At 37.0% G+C, this 12,487-nt stretch overlaps 1 protein-coding gene across 3 annotated transcripts in view; it reads right to left on the bottom strand.

Annotated features, from left to right (window-relative positions):
* KIAA0825 (KIAA0825 ortholog) overlaps positions 1-12,487 on the bottom strand; it is a 391,857-nt gene that overhangs the window by 243,189 nt on the left and 136,181 nt on the right. For all 3 annotated transcript variants that reach the window (XM_040448484.1, XM_040448497.1, XM_040448491.1), the window contains one exon: positions 11,300-11,410. In XM_040448484.1, the coding sequence (XP_040304418.1) occupies positions 11,300-11,410 (111 nt within the window). The remainder of the gene's footprint in view (positions 1-11,299; positions 11,411-12,487) is intronic.

The raw sequence follows: 12,487 nt of genomic DNA, 5'->3' as shown, positions 1-12,487 counted from the left end.
ATATATATATTTTATATTTTTGTTTCAAATATGTACATGTTGAATTCCAGTATAATACAAAGAAAGAGAACAAAAATTTATGAATCCACTGGAACTCATAAAACTTATACTGGGAGACAAGATGAATTTATGGCTGGGTTTTTTTTAGGCTTATACTCTAATAAGTGCTACACTTCTGGGGCATGAATTAGCCTAAAGAATTTTTCAAGTCCTAGTAGTAAGGAGCAATATAATAATAGGGTTCAATCATTACTGGTTATGAAACTAACAAATTATTTTTATAGAATCTGCATGCAAAACCTAAGCTGTATTTGGGTGTGTTTACTTTATGGAAACTCATCAGGTAGTTCACTTGTAATTACTGCAATTTTTTTAGTATGAACTCATACTGTAGTAGAAAATTAAAAAAACAAAAAAAAAGCTGTGCCAGTATGTACGGGCTTGACTTCCAACCATGGTTGTGCATGAGGCACAGAACAAGAGAAGGCTCTGTAGCAGGTTCAGACTGCATGACCATGGGATCCACTGATCCTACTATATATGTTTCATGCAGATGCTGTCAGACTCGGAAAACATTGGAATGGACTCTAAAATTCACATCTTGGGAATAACACCCAGCAATGTTGGGGCACTGTCCTTCAGGATTTGATATTTACTTTGAACCAATAGCCATTATATGGTACTATGTCCCTAAAAGATAAACTACACGAGTCTGGGAGTCAAGAGTAAAATTAAAAGGGGCTCCCCCTCACTGGTGCTCCTAATGATCCACTTGGGGAATCTGTGTTTTCCATTCCCACAACTCCCCATAGGTCCTGGAGGAGTAGAGGTTCTGGTTTCCATGGTGGGGTGAGCTGGAGTACACACACCTCTACCAGGGTACCATCAAGAATCCCAATAAACTTAATGTTACAGCTGCCATCTGGTCATTTGTGGCTTCTCATGCCAGCAGTCTAGCAGGCAAAGAAAGGAGTTATTATATTGGCAAGGGTAATGAACCCTAATTATTGAGGAAATGGAGTTGCTATTGCATAAGGGGAGCAGGGAGGAGTATGTCTGTGACTCAAGGGATTCACCAGGGCAGCTCTCAATGCCCTCCTGAATGTTAATAATCATAACCAGGATGCAGAAATAACAACATTCTGGTAAAGGAATAGTAGCCAGGGGTTCAACTCCTCAAGGATGAATGTCTCAGTGACTCCACTGGGCAAGCAACATAGCCCAGCAGATGTGATTGTCGAGGGTGAGGAGAAGCTGGAATAAGTCACAGAAGGATGTAATGATGATTATCATTTGCAGACTTGGGAATAATTGTAGCAGGAGATACTCTAGCTTGTCCCACTAACGCTACTGCAATAATATTTTTTTAAAGCTGCTTTAGCCAGGCATCACCTTGAAGAATCAATGGTAAGACTCAGAGAAATTAACATGGGTCATGAGTGGATTTCAGTAATGTAAGGGGTACACCAAAGCAGGTGTTGTTAATGTCCCCACATTCTCTTGCCCTTACCCCTCACTTGACCTGGCCTGCATTTCTCTGCCTTCCAGCAAGACAAGTTGGAAGTGCCAGTGAATTAACAGCCCCAGAGCAGCCTTCAACCAATGACTGATGGAAGTTGCTATATAAATGCCTCAGTATCCTTGCTCCCTTGGTGGGATAATGCTGAGATATATGCCTTCCACAATGGCTCCAAGAATTTCCCCAGAAGGTTTAAGTTCTGGTTATTCCTTCGGTAGTTGGCTTGATTACACTAATCTTTATTTACCGTCTTTCTTTCTTCGTCCCATTTACCCACTCCCCTTCCAGGGTTTCCTCCACTTAGAAAATAAACTACTTTCACTTGAATCTTTGTCTCTGGGTCTGCTTCTTAGGGAAATCTAAAATAAGACATGCATAGAGACACTTTGAATTCACCTCACTTAATCTTTGTTTCAGGAATACTGAGAAACTACTCAAAGGTCATTTAATTAATAAATATAGCTACTGGACTTTGAACCCAGGTCTTTCTGACCCATGTTCATTCCTGTACTCCATGTTGCTCTCAATTCAACCTGGTTGATATTTGGTGGGTAAGTTATATTTTCCAGCATTGAGTATGTTTGACTGTATTCAACCTCCTGATTGAAGACACCATCTTTTTGACCCAAAATCAAGTTTGTGGTCTCAAGGCTGATTCCCAAATTGGAGCCATGTTATTCAAGGTATCTAGGAGCTGATTTCAACCAGATGGTTCCTGTCATGGAATGCTGGACCAAATTTATACCAGAGGCCATAAGTTACATGATTCAGAGAACAAAGGCAAGGGCACAACTAAAGAGAAATGGACAGTAAAAGCCTTCAAGTGAGAAAACAAAAACAGAAGAGAAGCCCTGTTTTACTGTACTATTCTTGGCTTTCCAAAACTGATCTTTTACAATCTTCCTAGGTAAATAAGTAAATACAAACATTTAAAGCAATTTTGTCTTCTTTCTCTAGGAAAATAACTTTAGTACCAGAGGAAAATAGTTCAGGGAAAAAAAACCCAAGTCAAGGCTCTATGATCTTTATAATTAAAGGTGATTCAATAAACAGAAATCATACAAGGTTCACCTGCACATTTACATACAGCATTTGCCTCGCTTTTTAATAATTCTGTTCACTAAGGTAGATTGACACTTCTAAAGGGTCTCATTTTTTTTTTACAGTTGGTTGTATCCACATTATCTGTGTACAAATTAGAGGGTAGGTGTTAAAACTATGAGGAGCTGTGTTATGTCCTGATTTTAGCAAAATTAAACTTTTTAGTTGGGATGACCCCATTTCCCCCAAATCACCCAAAGATATTAGTATCCAAAACTCATAGCCCAGCTCCACACTTTAATATTACATAGGTGAGTGTATGCTACTTCTTAAAATATATAAAATCTAATTTTAGTATTTATACATATCAACCATCACTTTTGGACTCCCCTTGAAGCGCTAATTTAGCGACTGAGTCACGAGACACTGGACACTACTGAATCACTCAGTCATCCATTTTGAGGGCAGAAGTTAGCTCTCTAGCACCTTTAATTGTTATTGGTCCCTGTCTACCAGATAATAAATGCCTGTTACAAGGAGTTCAAGAAAGGTCTCCCTTGGCATCACATTTCAGATAACTGAGGCTCAGTAAGAAAGTGGTTCAATATTCTATTCACTTTACACATTTATGAAGATTCATTTTAACATGTTTGGGTAACGGATAAAATCTGCCACTTTCTGAAACATACAGCTCTTTACTAACGCAGCAGTACCGAATGACTGTTTAGTAAGTACTGATGTGATGAGGCATGTTAGCTCATTTAATTAATCCTCACGACTCTCGTAGGAGAGTGTCTCAGAAGTCAAGGAAGGAAGATGTTTCAAGATGGAAGAAGTATTGCAAGCTGGTTGCAAGTAGATCGGTAAAATTGTACCGTATGTATGTTTTAACTTTTCCTCCAAAATATAAATATTTCCTATACAAGGAAACTGAAGTTCGTAGAAGTTAAATAATTTTCCAAGATCACAAAACTATAAAAGTCTACAAATCATGTCTGTCTCATGTGAAAACCCATTCTATTATCTCATTGCTGGCTCTAACGCTATATTCTTATTTATATAATACCTTTAAACCATAATAGAAAAGGGAAGATATGAATAAATATCTAGATATATCAAGTACCTAGTTCATTGGACATTTTAGCTTCTTTTAATAACGGATCCACAGACATGCGACTTTCTAAAAAACCTTTTCAATGATCCAGGTGCTTGTTCGCTCACACTCTGGAACAACCACTTAAGAGCTTTGGTGTTAAAAGGCTCTCATTTCTCCTTCCCTGACTGTTGGCTCCAAGTCAAAGCTTGGCACCTCATCAGAGTACAAGATCTCTAAGCTCTTTTCATGAGTCCTGTGGAACAGGCTGTCAGAAGCAGCTGGGAGACCAAAACTCTTTTTTGTCTTCCTCCCCAGATGTTTTATCCTAAGGATACTAGAAGCCACCTCCTCAATAAGACCATGCTTCCTGTGCCTGCGCTTTACCATTCAAATCAAATGTTTGAAAAGAGCTCCATGTACCATTTAGCCTGGCAATATCTGAAAAAATACTATAATGATTCATGTGTTCCTTCATTCACTTATTCATTCAACTACTATTTGCTGGCTGATTTCTACGTGCTAGGCCATGTATACACAGCAGTAAGCAAAAACAGTCACTGTATTACAGAATTTAGTGAAGAATATATGTATAGTTTAAATGACCATACAAATAAAGATAACATTACAACTATAAAAACTCGATGAAGGAAAAGCAAAAAAGATGCTTTTAGAAAATGCAGTGAGGGGCGCCTGGGTGGCTCAGTTGGTTAAGCGTCCGACTTTGGCTCAGGTCATAATCTCGCAGTTCGTGGGTTTGAGGCCTGCATCGGGCTCTGAGCTGACCACTTGGAGCCTGGAGCCTGCTTCAGATTCTGTGCCTCCCTCTCTGTCTGCCCCATCCCCACTCACATTCTGTATCTCTCTCTCTCAAAAATAAATAAACATTAAAAAGAAAAAGAAGATGCAGTGAGAAGTGAACCAGTTTTTGTGGTTGGTAAAAGGCTTCCATACAGAGGTCACACTGGAGCTGAGATATGAAGATAAGTTGATATTAACTAGGTGAAAGAGAATAAAGCCATCTCAGGGAAAGGGGAAAAGCATGTGCAAAGATCCTGTGGCAGAAAGGAGTGTGGCACAACAAAGAAATGTAACAAGGCTAATGTCTGCAGAGCAGAATCACAGGATAGTATGGTATCAGAAGAGGTTGCAGAGGTGGGTAAGCCACACCTACGTAAGTCTTATAGGATGCTAAATGTTTTTGTTTACACTTAAGGACACAGAAGAATTCATGGAAAGTTTTTAAGCCATGAATGTGAAATGATAAAAATTTAGTTTTGAAAATAGATTTGGATTTAAGGAACCTCTGGCTGCAGTTCAGAAAACATTGGACATAGGAGTCAACATACATATAGGAAGAAAACTAAGAGGTCACTGCAGTTACTGAGGAGAAAGATGATTGTTAGGACTAACGCAAAGGTGGGCAATGGACAGCAAATACTAGGGGTTAAAGTAAATGAGACTTAGCAATGGACTGGATATAGTAGGAGAGAAAGAGGGAGGTATTCAGGTTGTCTCCTATGTCTCTGGCTTATACAACTGCATAGAGGTACCATCATCTAAACAGGGAATAAAAGAAGGGGAGCAGTTTGGAGGAGAATATCCTAAGTCCAATTTTGGTCATTTTGAGTTTGAGGTGTCTTTGTGATCACCAGGTGCAACCCTCAGGAAGGCATTCAGGTATGGCTGGCACCCATGGATATACGGGTCTGTAGTCCCAGGAGAGGTAAAAATTAGAGACTTGAATCTGAGGGCACACAAGGAGTACAGGAAGCCACAGGCATGTTTCAGTTCACCTGGAAAAGTTCTGCAACAGAACACTAAAGACGTTCGATATTTCATGGCCAGGTCTAGGGAGATGAACTGGCAAAGGAGACAGAGAAAAAGCAACAGAAAAGGAGGAAGAAGATTGGGAGAATATGTCAGGAAGAACTGGGAGAGCATCTCAAGATGGAAGAAGTGGATAATGGTATGTGTAGTTATTTGAGGAAAGGGGCTTTGTCTCCGACTTGATTGTCTACCTCTTTCCTCACCATTAACACCTAGCACAGTGCCTTACTTGGAGAAAACATTTTAAATGCATTTCTTGAGAAAATGAATAAACATCTCTTGGTGAACTGGATAAAAGGAAAGACCCACAAAGCATATAATATAATGAAGCCAAAAGTTAATATATTTAGGGAGGGAAAATGTATATAAATATAAAACAGGATTACACTGTGTAAAAAAATAATAGAAACAAAAGCAGAGTGGAAAGAAATATCGGCAGCTCAGAATGGACTGGCCACAAATCCAAACATCATGTTGTCATCATAAAAGAAAATGAGCAGTGTAAAATGAATGGGCTGTTTACTCACACTGATTATGCTACTTGGTTTCAGTGTGCAGTTATGACCTACTTAGGTAAGGAAGACTGGAAAAATATTAGGAAATATTTAAAGAACCACAAGAAGATGAAAGTTTGGAAAATAATAAAAAGCATTATAATATAATGGCATAATTGACTAAGATGGTATTCTTCCTTGAACATTTATATGAAAGCACAGTATGGTGTCATAGTATTAACCTTGAGATTAATATATTCTCCGCATGCCTCAGTTTAATCTAGTATGAAACTGATTACCCTTTCTAAATCAACTCACATTGTTAGCCTATGCCAGTGCTAGGGATAATGAATACAGTACATTTCACTTACTGCTTTGAAAATACATTTATTTTCCCTAAAGCAAACTCTTCTAAACTCTATTCCAGGGATTCTGGGAGAACATGAAACATTCTATTTTTACCAATTTATATACTTCATGGGCTTTTGCTAGTAATCCTACAGACAAATTTATGGTCCATACAACTGTGTATGCATTTGTAACTCTTAAGTCTTAATTTCATGTCCCCCTCCTTGCTCTGCTTCTTCCTTCTCACCTACTTTTAATTCATTATCCTAATATATTTAATACTTGTTAAAGGCCAACTTAAATCCTTTCTAAAACAATGCACATGTGCAAATAAACAAGCAAATAGGTGAATAAGTTACTAAGATCCTTCATAATATTAGATATTTCAGTCACCTCTACCCTCAGACGTACCTTTTCTAAAAAAGAAAAGCCTAATATATTTTTAGTTTAGCGTCATCCAACCCATGTGTTTCCCTGAACAGTTCATTTTAGTTGCTAAAGTGAGGAATGGAGTTTTGAAGAATAATTTGGGGGTGAAAAAACATACAGAAACAGCAGGTGTATGTGAGGGAAATGGATGGAAAGGTGGAGATTAAAAAAAAATTTTTTTTAACATTTATTCATTTTTGAGAGACAGGGCACAAGCAGAGGAGGGGCAGAGAGAGAGGGAGACACAGAATACGAAGCAGGGTCCAGGCTCAGTGAGCTATCAGCACAGAGCCCGACGTGGTGTTAGAACTCACAAACCATGAGATCGTGATCTGGGCCAAAGTTGGACGCTTGACCAACTACACCACCCAGGTGCCCCATGAAAGGTGGAGGTTTTTAATGTCATATGATGGTGGTCTAGGAATTCACACTGCAATGTGTCACAAGTATGAATCAATATGTTGAGTTATTTTGAAATACTTTCATTGCTTCTCTGGGTTCCTGTGATTATACCACTGTTCTAAAAGTGTTAGATCTCAGGTCATATGGATCCTGTCTTTCTGAGCATATTCTGTGGACCTGTTAGAGAATAATTATCAGGAAGTATTGCCTTCATGGTAGGAGAGCTCATCCTGTACCTTGCATGGAGAATTCAGAAAGGCAAAAAGGAGAATAAAGGTATTACAAGAAAAGAAACTACATGAAGGTCTGAAGCTGAGAATAAAAAATAATAAAAGTGAAAAGTATGGAGTAACTGTGTCTTAAAGACAAGAGAGACTAACAACTGGAGTAGAGAAAGCTGTTGGGTGCTCCAGAAAATGAGCCAGCCCTGTGGGCCAAGCAGAAGCTACAAGAGATTTTTGAGCAGGAGAGTGATATAATGAAAACAGTATTTGAAACATGTTAAATAGTATTCAGATGGACTAAGGTTGTTGTAATGGGTTGGAGAGAAAGGATGGTTCTAAGAGAACAGTCAAGAAAAAATCAACTGAACCTGATAATACACGAGGAACAGGCAAAGAACCAGCTCAGTATGGAAACTATAATCAAGATTCTACCCTGCATGTGTTTCAGAATGATGACACTCCTAATACAAAAGACACCATGTAGAAAGGACAAGGGAAGATTGGATGGAAGGATCAGTTGAGGACATCATAGTAGATCTCCAGTAATACAGTGGGTCATTTGAGAAATAGGAGCAGCCAGACATACAATGTTGAGGGTAAAGGTAAGTGCTTAGAGCTGGAGACGCAAAGCTGGAAATCATCTGCATAGAGATTATAGGATAAGCCATGTGAACAAAAAAGCAATAAAAAATGGGTTTCTTTTTGTTAAAAAAAAATTTATATTAATAAAGACGGCCCTGACTTTCGATGGTTCGACTTACGATTTTTTTAGCTTTATGATGGTGTGAAAACAATAGGCTTTTAGCAGAAACCGCATATCAAGTTTTGAACTTAGATCTTTCCCTGGGCTAGCAATATGCTGTACGATACGGAGCTGGGTGGTGACAGAGAGCCGCAGCTCGGGCAGCCGTGCGGTCACGGGGTGAACAACCCAGACGCTCACAACCACTCTGTACCCGTTCAGCCATTCCATTTTTCACTTTCAGTAAATAGTCAAGATATTACATGAGATATGCATCACTTTGTTATAAAATAGGCTTGTGTTAGATGATTTTGTCCAATTGTAGGCTAATGTGAGTGTTCGCACCACGTTTAAGGTAGGTGAGGCTGAGCTATGATGATTTGTAGTTTAGGCATGTTAAGTGCATTTGTGACTTAACAATATTTTCAAACTTATGATGAGGTCATCAGGATGTAACCCCATCACTAGTCCAGGAAGATCTGTAAAATTAAATTGTTTTCATTATATGAAATACAGAAAATAGGTAAAATGATACATATAAAAATCAAAATTGCTTGCAATCCTACCATATAAAGATAAAAACTATAAGCTCCCTAGCATATATCCTTTCAAGATTTGTTTTTAAATACATGCTTTTTTAAAGTTTTTTTTTTGTTGTTGTTTATTTAGGTTTATTTGTTTTTGAGAGAGAAAGATGGAGAGAGCAAGAGACAGAGTACGTGGGAGTAGAAACAGAGGGAGAGGGAAAGAGAGAGATTCTCAAGCAGGTTCCGTGTAGTCAGCTCAGAGCCTGATGCAGGGCGTGAACTGAAGAACTGTGAGATCATGACCTGAGCCAAAATCAAGAGTCAGACATTCAACTGACTGAGTCACTCAGGCACCCCTCTACACATACTTTTTAATGCTATATGTAAATAATATGGCATAGTTCAAGACTTTCAATTGTATCCCACTTTTCATCCCCTGGGATGTTCATCCCCTGGGAAACATGGGCCTCACATCCAGCAAGCTTGAGGAATCCACACACTAGATCCTTCCCCTGGACATAAACACTATAGATTAGTATGTAAGAGCGCCATAAAAAAGAGCCTTTACATAGTAAATAACTGACAATCTTAGACGTTTCATGCACACCTGTTAACATCTTTCTGAATATGTGCTCTCTGGTTGAGAAGCTTGGGTTCACCGTCCGCCTCCCAGCTTTGAAGTCTTCAGAAAGTCGCTACTTACACATCACTGTACTCTTCATGAAAGAAGCACAGGAATACACACAGACTGGTGAGATATTTAAAAGAGACAATGTGCATGAAGCACCTAGAATGTCTGGTATATAGTTATCATTCGAAAAACTGGGCCAGTTTTGATGTCATAATCACTAACTGTAGCTTCCCTTTAACTATAAATCATAATTATTTGTCATTTTAATATTTTTCAATATCAACCCTTTTAATGACTCCATAGTAGTGTATCATATGACTATCCTATAATTGACTTGTCTCATTCTATATTGTGGGACATTCATTTCCATTTTTTGTCTTTCAGAAATAATGTTTCAGCAGATATCCTCACATATAAAGTTTCATCAGCAGCTCTGATTAATTCCTTATGATTGATTCCTAGAAATTTCTGGGTCAGGGGGAATAAATATTTTTAAGGTTTTTGACACAGCTCACTAAAAAGTCCTCCAGAAAGCGTGTACCAAACTGCATTTCTGAGTAGTGACTAAGTAGTGACCCTCATGTGCTAATGTCTGTGTTGGATAATAGTGGAGATTGATTACTACACAGAAGCAGACAGAAAGAAAAGTCTTATTACATTTATACTTGCTGCAGGCATAGAAGAAAGAAAGAAGTTAAACATAAGAAGTAGCTGTTTGAAAGATAAACCCATTTCCATACTGACTTTCCAGGCCTATTTCTAGGCTGAGCAACCCTGAAGGGCAAGACTTATAGAGCAATGCCTAAAGTTATAGATGGTTAGAGAGCATAGGTTATAGACCTAGGACCTAGGTCTATAGGATATATAGGATGTAGGCTCTACAGCATATAGATTATAGATCAATGGTTATAGATTAAGATGAAAGTGGTACTACTAAAAGATTAAAGCAACTTCTCATTTGTGCAATAATGAATTTTAAAGAGTCAGCTCTTTGCTTTTCAGTGACATAAGAGTCTATTTACATGCAAGCTGCTGGGTACTGAAATGACAGGGTATTGAGGGCATTCCATTTCTAGGAATCAATCATAAGGAGTTAATCAGAGATGGTGAAAATGTTTTATTTGTAAGTGAAGTAACAACAATACACTTGAATATAGAGTCTTATGTGCCACTGACCTCGGATTCCCCATTACCTATATGGAGACAGCAACTTAATAGGTCAACAGGGTATATCTATTGTATTTATGGAGACTTTGTGTAGGAGGTTTACACACCCTTATTTCTGGGTATGACTCTTGTTCCTCAAGAGTGAGATACACTCAGTAAATTTAGAGAGTGAAATCATGGCTAGTGTATTTCCAAGGTGCATCAAGAATGTATGGTGATTAACAATATCTCCTTCAGCTATACATGATATATTTATTCACAGATACCAAGCAAAGGTCCTCTCCAATGATATATTCAGTGAAGAATCAAACTGACACTCTATATAATGCCACCAAATGTCATCAGATTATTCTGGAAGTATATTTCATGCTTTAAATGATTTTTCTTATGTTTAAATGCTGTTAATTAAATAATAAAAGTTAAAGACCCTATTCATAATTTTTAAAGTTTCTCCTCTCTCAACTTTTACCTAAGGCTCTGAGTTAGTTTACATGAATTATCCAGTTTTCCTGGTTTTTTTTTTTTTTGATAATTAGTTGTAGTACTGTCAAATCCCCAGTCATAGATCAAAAAGGATAAATTGTAAGATGGCTAAGCAATTAGAACCACTAAATTCCAAAAATTAACAATTTGCCATTATATCAGTAAAACCATGTTAGTAAATGATTATGTAGTTTGTATCCTGGATTCTTGAGCTAATAAAAAAAGAAGTAATACTTTTTACTTACCTATATAATATAAAATTTTGTAAGTTCTTTTTGTGAGATGTATTTACCTCGATGAGTAAAAGTTTCTCCTAAACTTTAAAGAAATCACCGAATTTTACATAGTAAAGCATTTAGAGGTTCTCACCTGAGTAAAGAAGGGTAGAAATGTGATATGCAAGAAAACCAATGTAATGGTTGCTTAAAAAATGGTTTCATGGAATTTGAAGCAGAGTCATCCATGCCATGCTGAAAAGTCCTGGGGAAATAAAATAATTATTTCATAATATACAGAAAACATTACCCATGAAGACCATCAAAACTTTTTATTCTCACTTAGTCAAAGTTAATGATTTTACACAAAATGATATTGTGTTAGAATGGACAATGCATTCATCCACTTGGAATCTGTGTTAATAGGTAACACAGAGGCCCCCATAGAGCAATCCTTATACTTAGAAAGGTCTGACAATATCATCATTATATTAAAATTCTCATTATAAAATTTGTCAAACATAAATGTATAAAGAATAGGACAGTAAATACCATTTCTATCTCCCTCCTCAACCTAGATCCAATAAATGTCAATATTTTGTCATATTTGCTTCATTTATGTAAGATGTTTAGCATAAAGATACCTCTCTTTATTCTTTAAAGTGATTTATAAATACTAAACAATTAATGAGAATTTATAATTAATTCTGTATGCTCCTAAGAGCCTATAGAGAGCTTATAAAGAAGAATTTAACTGTAAAATATATGACTATGATTGCAAAATTAGAACAATTTGGCCAGAATATCTGGTTTACAACTATCTTTGGAGAAGTGACTATAACATTTTTCTTGGTTGGCCCAAATTCAACAATAAATCTTGAGGTAATAAGAAAGAATTTGCTACATAAAATCTTTAGTAGATAGCTTGGTTAATAAAATTTTTATCATAACAGGAGACTATACTTGCCTACATGGAGTGAGGAATAACAACTGGGAATATTTTAGAAATGGAATTGTTTGAAGTGGTACTCTCTTTATATATAGTACAGGAACAACAGCGTCTTTAAATAATATGTAGAACAGAATTCCATTCTGAAAACCCTTCCTACCTTTTCATTCCATATCCTGCTTCTTATAATATCACACTTTCCAAATTTGACATGACTCTTCTCAGTCTGTCTTGCCAAACTGAACACCTTCTAATTAAATATACTTCAACATTTTTTAGACTTTAATATATCTCTTCTTTGAATATTTATTTATTTATTTATTTATTTATTTATTTATTTATTTTGAGAGAGAGAGAGAGAGAGAGAGAGAGAGAGAGAGAGAGAGAGAGAGA

The sequence above is a fragment of the Herpailurus yagouaroundi genome, unplaced genomic scaffold (assembly GCF_014898765.1).
Source record: "Herpailurus yagouaroundi ecotype Mexico unplaced genomic scaffold, PumYag 29, whole genome shotgun sequence".
NCBI lineage: Eukaryota > Metazoa > Chordata > Mammalia > Carnivora > Felidae > Herpailurus > Herpailurus yagouaroundi.
The sequence above is the reverse complement of the archived record's forward strand: the minus strand, read 5'-3'. Positions and strand labels throughout refer to the sequence as shown.